Genomic DNA, 24,606 nt, shown 5'->3' with positions numbered 1-24,606 from the left:
CCTCGGTCAATAACATTTCTAAACTGAACGCTGAAAGCAAGTTGGCTTACTGACCAATTTCCATATCACAGCTTTATCTGTGCTTGAATCCTCTCCTATTCAGTCCTACTGAGATTGAGATCTCTCCAGATGGTCATCTTGGGTGAGAACCTCTGCCTTACACTGAGGTGCCACACTTTTTCCAAGAAGCAAAAAAAGGGCAGAATTTGTTTACAAAAACTTGGCCCTTCAAAAGGAAGTCATTCTTGATCTGTTTGACTATCAGTATAAACTTTTAATGCACTAAAAATGTCAATTATATCCTAGTACAACATATCTTGAAATAAAACATTAGCAAGCTACCCTCAAGCTAAAGGTAGAAAAGTATTTCACTAACAGCATTAATGTAGTATAACAGAAATTATTTAAACACGCCAGATGCACTATAGCAATTTATAGATTTGACTGGTTTTCTTTGCTTATTATTTAGCAAACTCATTCTTTGTATGATGTTTTTTCTGAGGCCTTTCAGTTGATATGAGTGTTTGTGCTTCATAACTCACACTTGCAACAGAACCTTGAAGGAATCTGTTTCCTTTGCACTTCACTGAACCAAACTGCACTCTCTGCTAGTGCCGGGGGACTGAGATGTTGGCTGTTTGGGTGTCTACTTTTAGTTAAATTACACTGAAATAAATTACAAAATACATCCTGAGGGCTGTCCATTTATCAAGCACTAACAGCAATATAACCACATCAATCTGCAATGCTAGTATAGATAAAAACAAATTCTTGCAACATTCAGATTTATATGTGCTTACATTTTTGAGATCTTTTATTTATTTATTTAGAGATACAGCACTGAAACAGGCCCTTCGGCCCACCGAGTCTGTGCCGAGCATCAACCACCCCATTTATACTAATCCCACATTCCTACCACATCCCCACCTTCTCTTAATTCCCCTACCACCTACCTATACTAGGGATAATTTTTATAATGGCCAATTTACCCATCAACCTGCAAGTGTTTTGGCTGTGGGAGGAAACCGGAGCATCCGGTGAAAACCCACGCAGTCACAGGGAGAACTTGCAAACTCCGCACAGGCAGTACCCAGGATTGAACCCGGGTCACTGGAGCTGTGAGGCTGCGGTGCTAACCACTGCGTCGCCACAAATCTTTATTTCAGTGTTTAGGTACAGCATTAGTAAGTGATGAAGTCTGTTAAAAGTTATATATTTTTAATGTGCTTTACTAGTAAGCTGTTCTTTTCATCTTGATTTTTTCTTAAATTAGATTTTTTATCTACCAACTAGGAAAATAAACCAGTGTGGAGAGTGATACAAAGTTAATGTTACACGTCAATGACCTATCAGAACAGATACTGCCTAACCTGAATATTTCCAGCATTTTTTAAAATTTCAGTTTTCCAGCATCTACTGTATTTTGCTTTTTTATTAACATTAAAACTATACTGTGACAAAAAGCTATTCACTGACAAACATTCTGAGAGCTGGAAAGTGACAACTGTCAAGTGTGACTTGATTTAAGTGCAGGCAATGCGATACACTGAGTTAGCTTTCACCCTGGATGGCATGAACATGATTTCTGCCCACAGGTTCGGTCTAAGTGGCAGATGTTAAATGTACAAGCAGTGCATGCCATTGGCAACCTCTATCATTTTTCTATAGAGCCACAGCAAACACAGCAATGACCAAGCAAAATGTGATGACTACAAACTGGTAGCAGCTCTGAAGTTAATGTTACCTGGATAAATTAAACCCAAATATAGGTTGGTAGAGTTTTCTTACCTTTCCCATTCAGGAAAGTTACGTAGACACTGTCTCTGAAATGTTACTAGACCAGTGGGTTCTAAGACAAAAAAGGAAAGAAAATTAATAAAAGACAGAAGCATCCAAAATAATAAACACACCTCTAAATATTATAATAAATGTTCTTGTTGTAAGTACCTATAACAAAACAAAGTTACATGTATTACAATATTGACCTAGCAGAAGAACCTCACATTATACTGTTAGACAAAGCCCTTTTTTCAAGAGATGTTGAACATACACATTTACCTATAGAATCATAGAATGGTTACAGTACAGGAGGCCATTCAACCTGTCATGTCTGTGCTGGCTCTCTACAAGAGCAACTCAGTTAGTCCCACTACCCCACCCTCTCTCATAGCCATGCAGTTTTTTTTCTCTTCAAGTCTGCAGGGAATAGGATAAACACCTGAAGAGAAGAACATTTCCAGCGACACTCCTCGGCCTCCAATAGGTGCACCTGCAGCAGCAGCCCAGCTGCTGGCCTCTGATCAGTCGGCAGCTCTCTGAGGGCGGGACTTCTAGAGATGGGATCCTCGATTCTGCGGAAGGCCCGCCACTGTCCACTTAAGTGCTTGACTGGCACTAGATTCGGTGGGCCTTCCGGAGAAGAGGCGATGTGAGGATAAAGTTCCCTCCATGCAGTCTTAACCAGGAAGTGTAAGTTAGAACGTTAACTCAATGTTAAATCATATACAGAAAGGGAAAGAAAGGGAGGGAAAGGAAGATGGGATTATGAGATAGATAAAAGAGACAGAAAATGTAAAAACAGATCATTTAATGTTTTTAAAATCTCTAACAATAATTAAAATCTGAAGGAATGAGACACCACACTTGTAAAAGTTAATTTCACTGCCTGAGAGGTTTTAGATTAGATTAGATTAGAGATACAGCACTGAAACAGGCCCTTCGGCCCACCGAGTCTGTGCCGAACATCAACCACCCATTTATACTAATCCTACACTAATCCCATATTCCTACCAAACATCCCCACCTGTCCCTATATTTCCCTACCACCTACCTATACTAGTGACAATTTATAATGGCCAATTTACCTATCAACCTGCAAGTCTTTTGGCTTGTGGGAGGAAACCGGAGCACCCGGAGAAAACCCACGCAGACACAGGGAGAACTTGCAAACTCCACACAGTTGTCTGGCAATAATTAAGACTCATCATGCCTTTAAGCGCTTGAATGGACAAACCCTAATTTTTTATAGTCATAGAGTTATACAGCACAGAAACAGGCCCTTCGGCCCATTGCGTCTGTGCCGGCCATCAAACACCTAACTATTCTAATCCCATCTTCCAGCACTTGGCCCGTAGCCTTGTATACTATGACGTTTCAAGTGCTCATCTAAATACTTCTTAAATGCTATGAGGGTTCCTACCTCTACCACCCCTTCAGGCAGTGCGTTCCAGATTCCAACCACCTTCTGGGTGAAAAAACATTTCCTCAAATCCCCTCTAAACCTCCTTCCCCTTGCCTTAAATCTATGCCCCCTCGTTACTGACCCCTCCGCTAAGGAAAAAAGTCTCTTCCTATCTAACCTATCAATGCCCCTCATAATTTTGTATACCTCAATCATGTCCGCCCTCAGCCTTCCCTGCTCTAAGGAAAACAACCCTAGCCTTTTCAGTCTCTCTTCATAGCTGCAACACTCCAGCCCAGGCAGCATCCTGGTGAATCTCCTCTGCATCCTCTCCAGTGCAATCACATCCTTCCTATAGTGTGGTGCCCAGAACTGTACACAGTACTCCAGCTGTGGCCTAACTAGCGTTTTATACAGCTCCATCATAACCTCCCTGCTCTTATATTCTATGCCTCGGCTAATAAAGGCAAGTATCCCATATGCCTTCTTAACCACCTTATCTACCTGTGCTGCTGCCTTCAGTGATCTATGGACAAGTACACCAAGGTCCCTCTGACCTTCTGTACTTTCTAGTGTCCTACCATCCATTGTATATTCCCTTGCCTTGTTAATCCTCCCAAAATGCATCACTTCACACTTCTCAGGATTAAAAATTCCATTTGCCACTGCTCCGCCCATCTATATCGTCCTGTAATCCAAGGCTTTCCTCCTCACTATTTACGACACCACCAATTTTTTTGGTGTGCTTAGCGGGTATCTAGCGGACAAGTTACCCAGCTTCATGTCATTTATGTATTTGAATGGCGAGTTATCTTGGCAAGGTACCAGTGCCGTGAAACTTCAGAGGAGCAGGGCAAATCGGACAGCAACTTCCTCATTTACACTTTTAACTATGCAAGTGCAGACACTGGCACTTTCTGTCCAATTTACTCCTTAGTAACGGTGTGTACTGATACCCTTACCATTATTTCTACTGCAAAATCCAGGCCATTAGGTTTTTTTTGGCAGAGAAATACAAAAGGTGATCACTGCTTTCCTTTTAGTTTTTAAGCTACTAATAACCCACTTGTTAAGCTATAACTTTGATCTGCCACCCCTCTTCCCTGCCCCAACTGAAATTATTTTTGCGCCACTTCCTTAAATACGACAGATGACCTGATAGAGGTCTTTAAAATTACGAAGGTGTTTGATAGGGTAGATGTAGAGAAGATGTTTCGACTTGCTGGGAAGTCCAAAACTATGGGCCATAAATATAGGATAGCTACTAATAAATCCAAGAAGGAATTTATGAGAAACTTCTCTATTCAGAGAACTTGCTACCACATGGAGAAGTTAAGGCGAATAGTATAGATGCATTTAAGGGTAAGCTAGATAACTGCATGAGTGAGAAAGGAATAGAAGAGTACATTGATAGGATGAGATGAAGTAATGTGGCAGGAGACTCCTGTTGAGCATTAACACCAGCATAGACATGTTGACTTGAATGGCCTGTTTCAGTGCTGCAAACACTATGCAATACGATGCATTAATCTCAACAATACAGTCAACAGAATGAAAAATCCAAATATCCCAAGAGCAACTTCAGAATGTGTAGGGTGTGACACTTGGGATATGGGGGGATAATTACATACAAAGAATGACATACTACCCAAGTAGGAGCCAAAATGAGGCCCAATATAGCTTGTAAAGCTGTATATCTTCCTTGAAACTAAACTGCAACACAATATTTCTCCATTTGGGATTCTCTGGCTGTTTTCTCCCAGAAAGGACTTGGACAGGAGTTAGGTTAAGAGTTTTTTTAAAGCAAAAGCTTGCTGAAAAGGGGTTAACTTTCAAGATGGCTTATATTCTGAATGTGTATTGGTAGGCTACATACAGTGACACTACTACTCAAGCTTTCTGTCAATTTAAATGACCCATAACAGTGGGCTAGCAGTTGCGTTTTTTGGTTTTTTAACAGTGCGTAGATAGAAATGTTACCAATTGTATCAAATGACTTATCAAATTTCTTTGTTCTATGTGTTTTACCTACTGTGGAATGACGCAACCTACAATTCAAACTAAACATCTAAGTCTGTTCAGAGTTATTGAAGGAGTACATGTGCCTAAAGCATGTAGATCGATCCAGCACACAGGGGAATTTCATTGCTATACACCTGGTTCCCGTAACCATGCTAGATAATAAGGCAGTGGGAATCAACTTCCACAAGAAACAGATGACCAGACTGCTCAAGGGAATGACTGACACCAATGAACCCAGGTAGATATCTGTGGCAGACCCTAATGTGAGTAAAATGCCTGGTGATGATGTGTTGTCCCTAATTGGCGCCTGATACACATTTTTAAAAGCAAAATGTTTAAAAATCAAGCATGTAATTGTTACAACACATGTGGAATGACTCCAAACTCTGTCAGAGTCAGGGTTCTCATGCAGCATCAGCAATGTAAGCTGCAGTCTTCAAATCAGCAATTCTTTGGCAACAGGTTTACCCAAAAGCCTCCAAGACAATCTTCTGCCAGATTTAGTGCTACTTTCAATGTAACAAAGGACTTTATAGGACTTCTTCAATGTTATTTACTGCCTACTATTTTCCCTTCCTACCTATGGTGACAATCCTGATATCTTTTTACAACCTTCACATAATGGCTAAGACCAAAATTTTTGATATGGAAAGTCAAGAATATGAATCCATATTTGTATGCCATTGCACACTTGAACTTCAGTCTATTTTATATGATGCCCTGAATGCTTTATAGTTCATACCCAGGACCAATAATAGAATTTCAGATGGTCCATTCATGAAAGCTTTAGATCTTGCAATTTTGTTTTATTTGTAGAAGCGAAGTATTCTAAACTTACTTTTTTCTGTGACTTTTCTGAAATAGCAGAAAAGGGTTTTAAGCTTTTCAGCTTTCTTGAGTGAAGATCCTTCAAACAATCTGAGAATAGAATTAAAGCAATATTGAAATGTAAAAAAATATTTTTCCACAGCAAAAACAAATGAAAGGGAGTCGAAAGATGACAAGAAAATTAAATTTATATTAATGTCTGAAGACATTTCTCACATAGCGGATGTCAAACTGGTTAAATAAATGAATACAGCTGCAGCAACCTTGAATACTGTAATGAAATAAAACATGGGTACTGGAACAGTACTCTAAATCATGACAAAGGAAGCTTAATGCTGCATCAAAGAATACACATTAATTCTCATCTCTTTACTCCTCACTGGTCTCAATCTTTTCAAAAATACTTTGAAACAAGAGAATATCCAAGGAAATTCTTAATGAATTGTGTACCTTCACACTCAATTTTGTTTTTATGATTTTAACCCCTCAAGCAGTATTCAAAACAATGTAATGGTCCACTCTGAAAACCCTTGAATGTAATACCATTGTGTTTTGTTCCTTTGCTAGATCCAAGTAAATGCTATTATATTGTATGACAAGTATTCACTCTCTCATCTGACTGCACAGCTTATTTAGTTGCTTTCTACATCATGCCATTGTTCCTAGATATAAATATCACTCTCAGGGCCTTTCAAATAATACAGTTGGGAATGAAATTGCTAAATCTAGGCTGATGCAGTAAAGGCCCTTCAGGCTATAGATATCATTTCTGAAAGCTGATTCCAGTATACGACTGATTACACTGCCAAACTAAAGTGACATGTGTTTTTCATCAGCCAGTTGAACTGCCATAAGCCTTACGACAAACCATTTTTTCAATACAGGATAGCCATCAGGATAACTAAGCTTCCTGGGTAATCCCCACTTTTTATAGTAGTGACAAAACTATTTAAGGCCGTTCACTGAATATCAGTGCACTCTACTTTCCTTGTTGTTGGCTATTATACATTAAATTTTAAGGAAAAAAATGATTTCCAATTTGCTTTCCCATTGACATTAAATATATTCATTCTTCTCTGTACAGCCGAAGTACTCCAATGCACTTTCAATGAACTATCTTGCTCTCTTAAAGAAGCTATTTTCTGTTTTGCTAACCTCCATCAAAATGATTTTAGCTTTTAATTATAAATGGAGTTATCCAATTATGTAAAAATTACCCGGTTGATTCCTGGACTGTTCTTTTTAATGATGCTGAATGGTCTATTTTCAATAATTTAAGCAGCGACAAGTTTTGTTTTAATTCAATTGTTCAAATGTAACTTTCCTGTTAGCTTTTGCATTTTACCTTAAAAATGATAAAAGTTTTATATTCAGCATCTTGTAATTATTTGTTAACTGATCAATTTTCATTTTTTTTATATAAGACTCAACATAGAACTATTCAAATTCCACTTTGAATATACAGGTTGTCTAAAATGGCCTTTTGCAAGCATTGATTTTAAATAAACAATTTCTACTTGAAATAGAAACAATAGGAAACAATTATACTGCCATTTTTGTATCAAAATGCAGAGCAGTTTCAATTTGAGTAAAGTTCTGAAAACTCGCCATCTCTCTTTCCTTTAAAGCGCTCCTTAAAGCTCACTTTTTCGACCAAGTTTTTGGTCATCTGTTCTAACATCTCCTTATGCGCTCAGTGTCAAACTTTGTTTGATAATATATGTGTGAAGTGCCTTGGGATGTTTTACTAGCTTAAAGTTGCTGTATGAATGCAAGCTGTTGTTTAGTAAACTCTGGTGCCAGAAGTAAATTCAACTATGGAATGCAATGATATGAAGCTCCTTTGGGAGGCCCCTAACACATCTTGGGACGTAATACTGTGGGGAAGCTGGACTTTTTGGCACCTTATTGACTTATGCAAAGGCTTTTATGTGTTGAGAAAGCTGGGACTCCCTCTGTTCTTTTGAAACAAACAAACAATTTTTAAATCTGGAGTGGAGTTCTATACATAGGTGTAAACATAATGATTAAGGCACAAGAGTAACAACCCAGAGGTGGCGAGTTCAACTCGCACCATACCAAGTTGTGAAACTAAATCTAGTAATTCTGATAATTTGTGGATTGTCACCAGAAGCAAAAATGACCCTGAAAGCAGAGTTGTTCTAAATACTCAACTTTGTTCACTACTTCAGAGTAGGAAGCCTGCCTGGTTTGGCCGACACATGACATTGTTGACTTTTAATGTCTTATGAGCCACTCAGTTGTAGGAAAATTCACCACAGAAGACAACGAAACAGGTCTCACTGACAGCACAGTATAACTACAGCCAAAAGGCCCCTTTATATACTTGGCAGTGGTGTTTGTGCCACTGAGGTCTCAAGCACTCATCAGTGACCCCAATGTAAGCCAGCTAAATCCAATCATAGATAAACTCACATTTAACCAATCACTGGTTCACACTGAAGTTAGTACTTGTTTACAAAGACCCTCATCTCCTGTACTAGCAAATAGCCCACTAGCTCCAATACAAAAGGGTTTCAAGAGTCAGGAAAACAACTGTTGATCAATCTGTTAGACACAATTTAGTTAAAGAGAATAGATGTGAAATCCTCATATCTGATCAACCTTCAATTTGATTAAATCCCATCTCTATCGGTGAATTCTGCTGAAGTGGCTACAATAGTTACTTCATAAAATGGACTCTAAAGATCAGGCAAATGCACTTTTGTTCAGATTTACATTTCAATTGATTTACAGATTAAATGATCTTTTGTACCATTTTATATCAGTGGCCACTATTACATTGCTTTCTGTATGTTTTCTCCTTCATTTCCTATCCTCTGGAATACAGTTTTGAAAGCAACACAGCTCTTTGCTACCTCATTCGACTCACCAGTCTTCATGTGTGAAATCACCTAGTCTGTATCATATGGTTATTTGATCACAGGCGACTGATCTTGGTCAATCATTTCCTACCCTAGCTTGAGAACACAGAGGCTGGTTCTGATGACCAGTACTACCTCTGCAGAAATGTTCTAACTCAATACATGAAAGCACAAGCCTAGATGTTTCTCGGTGTGCTTGGCTCAGTACCACACAGTACACTTATTGACTGCTACTGGAAGAGCATATGTTAGCCAAATTCAGTAGCTTGAAATATAACCAGGAAAAATATTTAATATAAAATATTTAAAATAAAATGCACCAGAAGCATGACAGTACATAACAGATACAATGAGGAATATGTGTGATAAAATTAACTTTAGCATAACTACACATGTTTTGCCGAAAACAAGCAGCAAGAGACATTCAGTAAAAAAAATCTCGAGATGTTTACCATGGCCTCATGCATTATATGCAGACTAAGAACATAGATGTATGCACACTACCCATACAAACAACCTGAAAGATTACGCACTTAATATGGCAAGCAGTGGTACAGATCCAACTTATTATCTCCTCACTTCAGAATTATGCCACTATAATACCATCCTATCCCATATAGATAGGTAAAATTATATGTGTTAAGTATAGACTGCAGTCAAAGCTGTGAACAAAATTACAGGCTCTATTATATTTTTTCAAGATTCTCTAAAGAGTATAGTTCAATTTTGTTCACTGCACAGCATAAATAGACCAGTTGATTTCTCTAAAGTTAACCATCGATTTGCATTGGTGAAAGGGATAACTGTGAAGAGTCGATGGCAATATTTTAACCTTATAACACTTCAGTAAAAGCAAAATTACAGCATTGTCTCCTTACCAACATCAAATATTGAATGGATATTAGTAATCTAAGTCACAAACACAATTAGAGTCATAGAGTTATACAGTGCAGAAACAGGCCCTTCGGCCCATCGTGTCTGTGCCAGCCATCAAGCACCTATCTATTCTAATCCCATTTTCCAGCACTTAGCCCGTAGCCTTCTATGGTATGGTGTTTCAAGTGCTCATCTAAATACTTCTTAAATACTGTGAGGGTTCCTGCCTCTACCATCCCCCCAGGCAGCGTGTTCCAGATTCCAACCACCTTCTGGGTGAAATTTTTTTCCCTCAAATCCCCTCTAAACCTCCTGCCCCTTACCTTAAATCTATGCCCCCTGGTTATTGACACCTCTGCTAAGGGAAAAAGTTTCTTCCTATCTACCCTATCTATGCCCCTCATAATTTTGTATACCTCAATCAAATCCCCCCTCAGTCTTCTTCGCTCTAAGGAAAACAACTCAAGCTTATCCAGTCTCTCTTCATAGCTGAAATGCTCCTGCCCAGGCAACATCCTGGTGAATCTCTTCTGCACCCTCTCCAGTGCAATCACATCCTTCCTATAGTGTGGCGACCAGAACTGTACACAGTACTCCAGCTGTGGCCTGACTAGCGTTTTATACAGCTCCATCATAACCTCCCTACTCTTATAATCTATGCCTCGGCTAATAAAGGCAAGTATCCCATATGCCTTCCTAACCACCATATCTACCTGTACTGCTGCCTTCAGTGACCTATGGACAAGTACACTGAGGTCCCTCTGACCTTCTGGGGTCCTACCATCCATTGTATATTTCCTTACCTTGTTAGTCCTCCCAAAATGCATCACCTCACACTTCTCAGGACTAAATTCCATTTGCCATTGCTCTGCCCATCTTACCTATCTGTATCTTCCTGTAATCTAAGGCTTTCCTCCTCACTATTTACGACACCACCAATTTTCGTGTCATCTGCGAACTTACTGATCATACTTCCTATCTTCACGTCTAACTCATTAATGTACACTACAAACAGCAAGGGTCCTAGCACTGATCCCTGCAGTACACCACTGGTCACAGGCTTCCAACCGCAAAACCAACCCTCAACCATCACCCTCTGCCTCCTGCCACTAAGCCAATTTTGGTTCCAATTTGCCAAGTTGCCCTGGATCCCATAGGCTCTTACCTTCTTGACCAATCTCCCATGCGGGACCTTATCAAAAGCCTTACTGACGTTCATGTAGACTAATCAACTGCTTTACCCTCATCTACACACCTAGTCACCTCCCTGAAAAATTCAATCAAATTTGTTAGACATGATCTCCCCCTGACAAAGCCATGCTGACTATCCTTGATTAATCCCTGCCTCTCCAAATGGGGATTAATCCTGTCCCTCAGAATTTTTTTCCAATTGCTTGTACAGAATAGTACAATTGTAAAACAAAATGTATTATTAAATTATACTGTCACTTCTTTTTCTGAAAACATAAGAACACAAAATATTTTATCAAGTAAGCAATGGCTACAAAGGTTTACTTGCAAAACATGCTGGTATCTTTTTACGTTTTCATAATCTATCAAAACATCATAAAGAAAGGCCTGCAAGTGAGCCTATGAAACAAAATGCCTCAATTTTCAAAACTGTGACATTATTTATCTGACTGTTATTTTAATTGTGTTAAATGATTTGCACCATTGATTTCCTATATGGCAACTTTTCAGTTTTGGCCATGCAATTAAGATGCTGCACTGTGAATAGAATCTGAATGGAATAATTGGTGATGGCTAATTTGGGCTGGGCTTATATAATTCCAGTAATACTATTGCAATGAACTTAGGAGAACAATTTGTGCACCAGTCAAGGACAGCAATAGCCATGCTGTATGGAGCACTCCTTAAATTAGGTATTGTTGAGGACAGATGAAGTGCAGAGATCAATTTGTAGTATGCTATTTCACTGACCAACCAAAGTATTCCATCCCATACTGTTATTTCCATTTCTTTGCATTTTCCATCCAATACAGACAACTTTGAGGATATTTATGATCATTGAGTACAGTGAGATTTTCCAATCAGGCAGTGTCAATGTCAGACAGCAGATATGCATGTCATCTGTATGGTTGCAGAAGTAAAAGGATAATGTTGCAAGTTCTGTGCCAATGCCAGACAACAGAAGATGGCCAGAATACTCCAGAAGAGCTAACATAAAGACAAAAATGAGCTTAGTCATCAGTAATCAGGGGTCAATGCATTTCCTATTTATAAAAGCACGAGCCAAATGTTTAAATGGGAAAGCATGCACTCATCCAATTACTGAGGCTATAAATCAAACAAAATATTCCACACCACATTCAAATTTGAATTAATTTATTTAAAACACACAGAAGTGCAGTACTTTTTTGGAGACACTAATGTCTTTTTGGCACTGCCTTACAGCAGAATGCTTTACATCTAATTCAATTAACTCGAGAAGCACACCATGAAGGCCACCCGCAGCTTGTCTCTGACCTTTTCACTGTCAGTGTGGAGCAGCTGCATCAATGGTAATCAGATATATTCCTTTACTTGGATAATCAGAGTCTGAACTACCCTGCTGCAGACAGGACAATGACATAAAAACACGGCACTGTCAATCATTATCAACAAAAGCAGAAGAGGAGTGGAAGAAAACATAAAATCAGCACAGATTAGTTTTATACAACACAGTTTTTAAATTCTTCATTTTGAACCCTTTTAGTACTACTGCTGAATTTGATTTTGTTAGTTTATTCAGTAAATTCTACAAAAAAGTAAATATATTCAGGTCCCCATTCAAAACATAGTTATTCATAAAGAACTAGAAATTACACCGTATATCACTTCTGCCATGGCAGAAATTAGGTTCAAAAGCTGTCAAGATAGTATTAACTTTAAACTGAAAGCCATGGTAGTTACAGCTTTATTTTTCTTTACCACTAAATCCTTAAATGAAGGAGGCCATCCATTAGACAAGATGGATGATCAGTTCAATTTAATCAACAATAATACACAATTTCCATGGATCTCCAAGAAAGGAAGAAAGTCTCCACTTCAAGAATTTCCTCTGAGCTGACCATTAGAAGAAGTGGTGAAATCAAGTCCTAAGAAGGCACTTTGCTGTATAGCCTAATGATACTTGTATCTGTTCAAGTAATCAGAAAAAGTTCGATGTAATGGGTAGATGAGTCACCTTTAGAGTTATACTCTAAGACAGCCATCAGTGTATGTGTTCGAAGGAACAGAGCCTTGGACTTGCAGAGTTGCTTCAGATAATATAGGACAGCTGTATCCATTCCCATGGTTTCTAAGCATTTAATGTGTTGTTTATGTTCCCCTCTCAACGTAAAGGATCTTCAGACATTTGTGGGTCTTGATACACTTTTCACTTAGTGATGTCACATGCTCCGTCCTGCAAGACAGTGCCGCACAGAACAGAAGATGAACTTGTCCAGATTTTCTTGTCAAAGAACAGTTGCAAGAAAGGAGGTACAGTTGAAAAAGCAATTTAAAGGTCTCAGAAAATGACTTCTACTTTTCACTTCATGTGTTATGGTATTAAGTCAGAAGCATCTTGACTCCAAAGCTATGGGAAAGTGAAGCTGATAGGCCATTTGACTGATACCTCCATAGCATCCTTCTCAAAGGGAAATTATCCTTTTCTCAGTCTAGCACCAGGCAACATTTCATCTTGATGACCACTTAGCAACAAGTAACTTGTTAGGCAATTTTCCAGGAACTTAATTGAGCTGAGAAGCCACTCATTCAAGTAAAGGTGGGTATGATGAAATCATCAAGATACATTGCCCTTTACCAACCCAAGAGGAAGACTCCATGTTGATCATAATAACTAAACATTAACAGAGAAGTGACATAGTCTAAAAAAATGGATATCTTAATGGATGGTTTTTCAATAATGAAATTAGAGTACAGGATGTCAACTTTTTGAATATGGCTTTCTTGATTAAGTGATTTAATCATAATAAAGGCATCTACCGCAGTCACAGAGGGGTACTTCCATCACAGAAACACTAGAACATCTCACGCTATTTTCCACATTCTTTTAACAGCAATTATAGCAAATTCTCTTGTGAAGCAGGCTCTCCTTTGCTATTTCTTTCCTATTTACATGATAACCAGCTTTTGGGCTTGACGATTCTCTCTGTGACAAGTAACAAATTATGATCTCAATGGACTTTGTGTGATAGGTTATCAGACAGCAGCTGCGAACAATTAAGATTTACTGCAGAATAATAACCATTTGCAGCAGAAATTACTGCCTCAAGCCAGTAGGATTAGTTTGTTTATATCATGAACATAGCCTGTGCATAATTACCCCTGACTTTTTAGATTGTGGAGGACATTGGACATCAAATGCATGACTAATTTAGGTAACTACTCCATAGCCCATGTGTGATTTTAGGTTGCAGTTTATGACTCAGGAAGCCTAGAGAGTCAGGGACTAAACTTTCTTGTGGTTTTGCATAGCCTATTAAATGGAGATAAAAATTCATTATTAACATCTTTCCTTTTCAAACTAGTCAAATGAATCCAACTTTTCTTTGAGGCTTTAAAAAGCTCAGTCAAGGTTTACATTGCTTTCTCAAACTAAAGTTATTCCTGTTTTACATACATATTACATAGCATTTACAGCAAAGAAACAAGCCACTCAGTCCAACAGGTCCATGCCAGCATTTATGCTCCACACAAACCTCCTCCACCCTTCTTCATTTAACTCTATCAATATATTCTTCTATTCCTTTCTCCATGAGTTTATCTAGCTTCCCCTTAAATGCATCTATGCTAGCTGCGCCAATTACTCCCTGTGGTAGCAAGTTCCATTCTCTGGTTAAAGTAGTTTCTCCTGAATTCCTTATTGGATTTATTAGTGACTGCCTTATATTTACGGCTCCTACTTCTAGTCTCCCCTGCAAGTGGAAACATGTCTATGTTTACCCGATCAAATCTTTTCAAAATCTTGAAGATCTCCATCAGGTCAATCCTCAATCTTTGAACTTCAAAGGTATAGTGCTCAAGATAGGTGCTGATTTTTCATTATTTAATTATAAACATCAAATTGCACGAAATACTAAGTAATTTAGGCTTTATGAATAGCGACATATTTTTTAAATGCGTATGCGTGCACTGTTCATACAAATTCCTACTGCCACGACTTTCAGTCATGTTTTTATCTAAACATTTAATACTAAAATTGCTTATGTATACCTTTGCCTATGAGGTAGTTGCCAGCTCTGGGCAGTAGATGACTCTGTGAAGTGGGTTCCTGAAGTCTTTCTCTCTCTCTCCTGCCCACCCCACTGCCATTCTGTATATTAAAAGAATTACATTTGTTAACTGACCTTGGTCAGCATCATGGGAAAATTACAAGGACTTGTAAATTACTTTTACTAAAGCCCAGGACTTTCTTGGTAAACAGTAACTGCTCAGCAGCACTGATAACATCACAGTTTTAAGTAGTTAAGTCTTCTGTGCACGTTTTCATTTCTAAACCTTACAATCTCTTTCACCATTTCTCTAAAGTATTGCAATATCAGTTCACATTGATGTGTCATCCAGCTCGCGCCACTTACATTGATGCACTGAGTCATGGCAAGATGGACCAGCACATTTCAAAACAGAGTATTCATAAAATGTTGGACTGAAAATATATCCGAGTAAAGTCCTTTAAATGCTGCACTGAAATGTGTTGTGGAGATCTGTTAGGCATCTGTTGTGTTCTGATGATTTTGTTAAATTGGATGCTCTTTTTTTCACAAATAAATTTATTTCAGGTAGCTTAGTGAAGATATTAGACTTTTACATCCTAACCCACCTCCACACCCCCTCAAAAAAATCTATAGTTCAGTGGTGGAAGAGAGAACTTCTGTGACAGTTCCTAAAGTCTACAAATAACTAAATATGAAACAAAAACAATTTCACGCTTCCAGCAGGGCTCTGCAGTTTCTCAACAAATTCATGAAAACAAACTGTCAATAAATTAGGGAAAGTTAGTTAAAATATCCCAGTCTTTTATTAATATAAATTAAGGCCTCCTGATCTTTGGGATTTTGCAGTATCTAAAAGGCAATGGATGAGTCTGTCATAGTGTTTCAATTTGTGAATCCAATTGGGCCTAAAATAATTTGACAGCACAGAATTACATAGAAATTACAACTCAGAAACAGGCCATTTGGACCAACCAATCTGTATTGGTCCAAAAGCAAAATACTGCAGACGCTGGAAATCTGAAAGAAAAACAGAAAATGTTGGAAATATTCAGCAGGTTTGGCAGCACACATAGGAGAGAGAACAGAGTTAGTTAGTGTTTCAGGTTGATGATCTTTCATCAGAATTGGGCCCAGGTCGTTGACCTGAAACGTTAACTCCACAGATGCTGCCTGACAATTTCTGTTGGTGTTTACCTTTCACACAAGCAAACATCCTAATTCCACGTGCCCACGCTGTTCATATGTCCCTTTATCCTCCTTTCCTTCAACCACACATCTAACCTATTCTTAAAGGTTGACATGGCCTCTAACGGTAGTGCATGCCACAGCCTCACAACCCTGTGTAAAAAAAAGTCCTTTTCCCTGGTCTAAATCACATAGTTATTCTCTGTGACCTTGTCCTATTAACACCTTCTCTTTTGTTATCTCTTGCCCCACCCCCGCTTTACTTGCTTAAAACCTTTTCTAATATCTGCCAGTTCTGATGAAGGGTCACTGACCTGAAACATTAACTCTGCTTCTCTCTCCACAGATGCTGTCAGACCTGCTGAGTATTTCCAGCATTTCTTGTTTGTGTTTCAGATTTCCAGCATCTGCAGTATTTTGCTTTTATATTTAATCTATTATTTGCTCTGTTTAAGCTGCATCACTACCACAGGCAAGATGGTGTAATTACAACAAGACAAGTTTACATACGGAGATTCTATTATAAATTCAGACATAGGAATGTCTCATGGGAAAACTTGACAGGAACTGCACAGAATAGATTTTTAATACATATAACAGATTGATGGGCAAGCTACCCTATGAAATGTAAACATAAAAGAATCATTGCATACACATATACATATCAGGACACTTTTACAAATTAATCAGGAGCAACAGTCTGTTTCTACCAACTCTCTCCTATCTCTTAAGTATAAACACCTTCAACAAATCACACTTTAATCTCCTCTGTTCTAGATTTTCCAGTCCATATTTTAATTTCTTCAGGCTGAATCCTAGGGAATCTGCACTGTAACCTAATTAACCCAACATAAAGAATTAGTTTTCTTGACAAGATTTTAAGAAAGTTGTTGGAGGCTGCTTTTAATATTGCCTCTGAGTATGCTTAGAAATTGCTTTTCTACTTAATCTTCTGGCTGTTTATACAAAGCTCAACATTCAATAACTTAAAAAAAATGATGCCAATTTAATTCAGGTAGATATCTGACCAGTTTTATATACGAAATGAACCAAAATGAAATTTTTCCTTGATGAATCCTGTGTAGGCAGACTTGTGACAAGTCTCATAAGCCAAACATTGCCCGCTGCTGCAACAGAAGCCAAGAAATACATTACACTGATTTGACCACCATCTGTTTTCCTACTCTTGACAGTTACCTGTTCTGCTGACAAAATAATTACATAAACCCATCCGGACACCTCAGGTGTATTTTCTATATTAAACGCACATTTGAAGTCTCAAATTTTTCAAGGTAATTTCTGTTCTCCAGATATTAGCTGAAAATCAACATCATTATTTGCTCCCTTTAAGCTGCAGCACTACCACAGGCAAGATGGTGTAATAACAAGACAAGTTTACATACGGAGATTCTACTATAAATGCGGACATAGGAATTTCTAATGGGAAAACTTGATAGGAACTACACAGACAAGATTTTTAAAACATATAACAGATGTGCTGGTTCATTGCCTCATACTATCCTAACTGTAGCTCCTTGATAATATTTTTGTGCTGAGGCAAATGGAGATTTTGTTTAGGTACACATTTTCACAACTTATCAACTAACATTGACTCTGAACCAAATCCTGATGCAGGTTAATTAAACAAATCATCCATTCAGAATCCCTCTTTGAAAATAATTTAGAGCTCCTGATATAAAAATATTTTACAGATGGGTATGTGCAAGCCATAACTTAAGAATCAAAGAATGTTCATAAAGAAGAAAAATGTATTGGTTGAAAGACGTGACATATCTTAAAGCTCCTACAGCTTTAACCTAACAAAAAAAAAATCAAGGAGAGTGAATAAATGGATTATAGCATTTAATGTCAAAAGTCTCCAGGTCAGCTTTTACACAAACTATGAAGTGCACCTGCACCATTGGTGATTCAATTCCAATTCAATTGCTACTCCTAAATATCAGGAAGACTGAAGCGGTCTTCTGTCTCCCACCACAAACTCTGTACCTTTGTCACTGGCTCTATCTCATTGCCTGGCCATCATGAACCTCAGCGTCCTGTTTGACCTCAGATTGAGTTTCTGTCCCCATATACCCTGCATCAAAACAATCTCCTATGTTTACCCCTATGACATCACTTGTCTCGACCCATAAGCTAGCTCATCTGACACAGAAACCATCAATCATGGCTTTGCCAGCTCATCAAAGCCTCAGCTCCCCATAATTGCCCCAGTTGCTCATCACCTTCATTTTCACTGACCTACATTGGCTCCTAGTCTCCCAATGACTCAGCATCCTTGTGTTTATTCCTGTCCATGGCCTTTCCTCTCCCCATCTCTGTAACCTCCTCCAACTATATACCCACAATTTCTCTGACTCCAGCCTCTCATGCATTCCCTTCCCGTCTGTTTCATTATTTGTGATCATGCCCTCAGCCACTAAGGTCCTATGATCTGGAATTCTATCTCTAGTTCCCTCCGCCTCTACACCACCTTCCCCTTTTAAGATCCTCCTTGAAAACCATCTCTTTGACTAAACCTTGAATCAGCCATCCCAATTTCTGGTCTTTGGCTCTATATTTTGCTTTTGTGTCTTTGTGAATAGACTTTTGATATTGTTCTATATTAAAGGCATTATATAAAACCTAGCTGTTTTACTAAAAAAAAGTCTAAGCACCTGAAAATGTATCCTTCAGATGGCCACAACGAGGTTATTCACCTTAGAGGAATTAAGAACATATGGATAGTAGAAAATCTGTTGAGGTTCTGAAATTTGATCATTACATGATCTATAGATGCTATCCGTATTTAAAGCTGTGATCACCTATTTGGTAAATGTGGAATGTGCATTATGAAAACTGGAACAGTTCATTAATTGATGTAATGCAGCTCATTGCGTTCAAGATTAAACAATCCTGATTTTAAGAGTGTGCAACTTGATCCCCATTTTCAAGGCCCTGAACCCCAAGTTTTTTGCAAATACAAACTGAAGCCGAAGCCAACAACAAAATGAAGCAAGATTAATACTAACACATAAAAATCATGCTACTCAGCATCTTTCAGGGATGAACGAGTACCACTTCCAATACTTAAACAAAAGAGCAAAATCAATACATTGTTGAAACATATAATTTTTTTCAGTATTCAATGTCTCACAGCACACTATGAAAAGCACTAATTTTCTTAGTAAAGGTCTTGGTATATGATCAATCTGCAACTTATCAATAATTGATATTAATTTTTAGCAAGTGCCATGCTCTCAGTTAAAATTCTAACCACTAGCAGGAAAGCTCTGCACCTGTGTGTAAATACACATGCATGAGCACTTTCTTGGGCAGGAGCATTACAGCTGAAGCTAGACAGTAGAAATGATATGTTGTCTGGCTGAAACTGATACTGCCAGTCTCAGACTGGTAGTTGCAGAATAAATGCACCCTTACCAAAAAGTTGGTTCAGTGACTAGCCCATCTATTCATGAACTGATAGGGAGCATCTGTATATGAAAGACAGGAAGCTAAGGAAACTGTTTTTGAACACTTTGGTCTGCCTTCAACAAGAATTATATTAAGACATTACTCTGTTGTTCTCTAACTATGTTAGATTAATTGAATTGGAAAATTTACTCTTAAGAATCACCAGATGATGCTCATTACTGCCATAATTTATGTTGTTTACCGTAATGCGTCTTTTATAATCACTTTATAATACTAAATCAAATCGAAAGTCATTCTGCACACAACATGTTTAATTACCTTTTTTAGGCAGACATGAGCGGAAATGTCTTATGAATGGAATACTCATATTTAATCATTTGTTCCTCATTCATAAGAGAACTTTTCTGCCTCTTCTGGAATACCACAAAGAAGTCTTCTCTTCATAATTACAATGTTATGACTGGGTGAGGAAGGGGTCTCAGGCTCCCCTCTTGCCCTTTTCCTGGTTTGGCTGTAAGAGGGTTTAACTTTTAAAACCACAGTCTTTTAGCTTCACCTCAGTAAGTCCTTACTCACTGCCCTCTAATTGTAAAGGAACCAGACAGTCTTTCTTAGGTGTAAACAAGAAAGATGCAAGTTTATTAGCCTTAACACTCTAACTCAGTTAAAGTTACTAAAAATACATGACGCAACCACGCTTGCATGCATACGCGATAAACACACACTCACACAAATAGATAGAGGGGGAGAAAGAATAAAAGGGGGGATTTGGAGTACTAAATGGAATTCAATTTGGATGTAAAGACCTTGATTGCAGTTAAGTATTTCAGTTCTCATTGGGGCCCAGTACACACTTTCAAACTTGTTTCGTTGGTACCAGAAGGCTAAAGTAGTCCTCTTAAGCTGCTTCCCTGGGTGCTTGGAACTTTGCTGGAGAGAGAGACAGTAAGAAAGGGGTGCTTTCTTCTTGACATTCAATTGCAGTCTCCCCCAAACCTTTCTGTGAGGCACAATTCAATCAATTCCCAGGTTGGCCAGCAGGTTAGTCATGTGACCAGCTCTTTGTTTGAAACAACATCGCCTGCGAGAGTTCTTGATTCTTCAAAGCTTACTAAAGACACTCGGTGGGGGTGGAATGCTGGCTCTTACATAGACAATGGCTCTCAATGTCTTTTGATCATCACTGTTGCCCAGCCCCATCTGGCTAATTAAATCAGGGAGCATTTCCATTGTCTCTCTATTCAACTGTTTCTCAGAATGCAAATGTGCAGCCATGTTTTCAACCGTTCAGCTCTGTGGTCTTTTTAAACAAGTTGTGTTCAATGTCCAGTGAAAGTTCAAATAGTGTTCCATATGATGAAATTGATATGTTTCCATTTGGCAAGTGTGGTTTCGTCACAACAGGCTATTCATGCACAAAATATACCTCAACACAGATCAGCAAGTCCTTTCCTTTACAACTTGGCCTTAGTAATAATGTTATTCAATCATGAATTTAAGGAATATTGACAACAATGTGTTTCTAAAAGAGGTGAAGTGTGTTGCAACATAACATGGTTGTACTGTTAAATGTATTGCAATAGATACTGCAGCCAAAAATAACCAATCATCTCACTTTCTGAACAGCACAAAGAAGTTTGATATTCTAAGGTTCAACACTAAATGAATACAATGCTTCTGGCCATTTACAAGTGTTGCATAACATAGGCTAGATATTTTTGCTATCTATATGCCTGGAAATGAAAGTCTGCATGCTTGAACTGATTTAAATAAAGCACAGCATATTATTACAGCCAACTTCTGCTATTTCCACTATTTGCTCCAAACAGAATTTCGGAAGTGTCTCAAAAATTATTAAAAGCAAAATACTGAAGAAGGGTCACTGACCTGAAACGTTAACTCTGCTTCTCTCTCCACAGATGCTGCCAGACATGAGTATTTCCAGCGCTTCTTGTTTTTATTTTAAAAATTATTAACCCTGTGATCAGTTTTAAAGTCTTACAATATGTACACTTTGATTTTTTATAGTTATATAATTCTCTAACAAATTAACTTTTTTAAATTTAACAACCCATATAATTCATTAGCTTGGTCATATCCAGTGCAATTGTAGGAAGAAACGTATTCTAAGTTACTAGAATATGTTTGGAATTATTTTCACTCAGTGCAAAAAAGAACTGACATTTGTATAGCACCTCATCTCATCAGGATATCTCAAAGCACTTCACATGCAACTAACTGCTTTTGAAGTACAGCCACTATTGTTATTTAGGCACAATGGTTAGATACTTGGAGGTTCCACCGAGATGACGAACACCCGGAATGCTAGCACGGGAGAATAGCGTGGTGCCTCGTGGGTCAACGGCTCGATGACCGCGGCTGCCTGATTTCGGCAATACGAGGTTTTGACCAAGGAAACGCACACGCTCATCTGTGTAGCATAGAAGTTGAGGGAGGTTAGAGTCCCCTTCGGGGTTAGAGTCCCCAAAGGTTGAGGGAGGTTAGAGTCCCCCTCAGAGGGTGGTTAGAGTCCCCCTCGGGGTTAGAGTCCCCATCCGGATCCGGAGAAGTTGGAGGGTGGTTAGAGGTCCCCTCGGAGGGTGGTTAGAGGCCCCGTCAGAACCAGGTTGATGAGATTGGTAGGTAATTTGGAAGCCAGCCGGCAAGGTAAAGTCTGATTAGCTTTTGTTGTAATTATGGGAAATTCGTTAACAAAGGGGACTGGGGTCCCCCCCCAAGGGAACACCTAATGCATATATGTAGATACATTATGGGCCTGAAAGCATTCTATATGTCCCGAGATGGGTGAAGTGGACGCAGGGTAGGGGAAAGGTGTTCCCGCCCGACGGTACCTTTAATAAAGGACCGAATGCTGAAGCGCTTAGATGAGTCACGGAAGAGTCAGGAAAGTGTACGAAGGACTGAGGAAGTGAGACAGGCACCCAAAGCCAGGATCCTGGTCGCGCAAACACAAAAGGGGCCGGCTCCTAAGAAGTCTGAACCTCCTGTTGAGCAGGAGGAGGAAATTTCAAGTGAGTAAAAACAAGTTACTGTGTCTTTTGATTCAAATGTGTGAATGTTGGAAGCTTCCATGAATTGAATGTCCCTGGGATGTACAGCTTGTGTTCTGTACAACTTGTGTTCTGTAGAACTGACTGTTGTTAACTCTTTGTTGCCTGGCCTTAATGATGAAGGAATGAGTCTGTTACTTTTTCTATTTTTACACGTGTATATTTTGTGGGAACCTATTTTGGTTGTGAATTAGTTGAAGCTTGACATCGGGACAGGGAATTTGACAGAGATTTTGGTATTTTGAATTCATAACCCATTACAGGAATCAATTTTTTAAGTTGTTTGGAATTGAATGGGTGTGAAAAGTGATTGTTGAGTGTATTCATTTCAGTTTAAGATTGTGCACCCAGGAATGGGATATTGGTTTGAATTATATTTTAAGTTAAAATTTTATTTTGATTTTAAGAGTTGGTTTTGCAACTGTGAAAAAGCAATGAACAATTTTCTAAGAGAAAAGCTTCAGCCTTGAAGGTCTGAAGAGGTTTGGCAGAAATCCAATTTGAAGTTTAAAACACTGCTTTAATTGGAGTTCCAGTTTAAAATCTGTTCTAGTTTTTTTTTTGGAGTTTAAATTAAAGACATATTTTACTGACTGTTTTAAGTAGCAAATGTCAGGAATTGGATATTGGTTTAAGGGAAAGAAGGATAAACAAAGGAGATATAGGAAAGATTCTGTCTGTTTAAAGTTTGTGTAAGGAGTTGGTGTTAAATCTTTTGTGTTAAGAATGTTAAATAACTTTTTCTTTAGTTTTTGGTTTGATTACAGGCATTTGAAAAGGCGCCTGAAGAAAGAACAGGAAAAATGACGTAATTTATATATCTTTTTTAAAAAAGCACGTGCTATTCTGCTCTGTGTGTAGTTAATAAGTATTATAAGTTAATAAGTCTGAGTTAAGTTTATACGATTAAGGTTAATTGACCTGTTAAGTTGAAAAAAAAAACCTGGAAATTTCATTTATGACCACAATGAACTTTCAAGTTTAGCATGTCAAGTTTTGGGGGAGTCTTAAGTTCCAGACATAAGACTCACTCATATTACATTGGCAGTTTTGATTTTTAATATTTATTGCAGTGAATTGGAATTTGGAATCATCTTTGTTATATAAAAAATCCTTGGATTAGAAACCTCTTACAAAAGATGCAAAAAAAAAAATTGGAAACAATTGGAGTTTAATCTAAAATGCTGTCTTTCCTGATGGAGATGCTTTCCTTTGAAGTTGAAAATGTTACAAATGATTTTGTTGTTTTCCAACCCTAAGGATACCAAAAGGATTGAGAAAAAAAAATAGATTAAAATGGAGTGTAGTTCTTTTCGATCAGAGAAGAAAAGGTTTTGTAAAGTGGCGCAGCTGAGAAGATTTTGCTCCGCCCCCTTGGAGACAAAAAAACCCCCCGCTGCAGCTACTGTTTTTCCATTTAATCCACCACACAATTTTGCATTGCTGAGAGTAAAATTTATATATAATGGACATTATTAAACCTTAAATTTCTAAATTGACAGATAGAATTGGACAAATTAACCCATTGGGCTCAAGGGCAGAGCCACAATGGATTCTTTGTGTTTTTTTTTAAGCAGGTGACGGCAGGTTCCAAGGCCACATGAGAACTGATGCCCAACAAGAGATCCAGCAGCTTTAAGAATTTAAAAACTTAATTGCAGACATCAAATGTCACAGCATCTTTATCAATGAGACAATTGACCTATTGGAGGAGCTCCTTCAACTCCTTTGGAAGGTTGGAGAGAAAGTTAACCCGGAAAAGGCACAGATATTGAAAGAAAAAGGTTTATTATTTGAGAATAGTGATAACACAGGGAAAGCGTGAGACAGAGCAGATGCGAGTACAGACAATCCTCAAACTTCCAACTCCCCCTACCACAAGATACTAAGGCTCTGAGATCATT

At 38.3% G+C, this 24,606-nt stretch overlaps 1 protein-coding gene across 2 annotated transcripts in view; it reads right to left on the bottom strand.

The window, feature by feature from the left end:
* parga (poly (ADP-ribose) glycohydrolase a) overlaps window positions 1-24,606 on the bottom strand; it is a 197,566-nt gene that overhangs the window by 58,478 nt on the left and 114,482 nt on the right. For both annotated transcript variants that reach the window (XM_068020563.1, XM_068020562.1), the window contains exons 11-12: window positions 6,042-6,121; window positions 1,789-1,849 (exon numbers count right to left, since the gene is read on the bottom strand). In XM_068020563.1, coding sequence (XP_067876664.1) covers window positions 1,789-1,849; window positions 6,042-6,121 — 141 coding nt within the window. The remainder of the gene's footprint in view (window positions 1-1,788; window positions 1,850-6,041; window positions 6,122-24,606) is intronic.

Source organism: Heterodontus francisci, chromosome 42, assembly GCF_036365525.1.
Source record: "Heterodontus francisci isolate sHetFra1 chromosome 42, sHetFra1.hap1, whole genome shotgun sequence".
Taxonomy (NCBI): Eukaryota; Metazoa; Chordata; class Chondrichthyes; order Heterodontiformes; family Heterodontidae; genus Heterodontus; species Heterodontus francisci.
The sequence above is the reverse complement of the archived record's forward strand: the minus strand, read 5'-3'. Positions and strand labels throughout refer to the sequence as shown.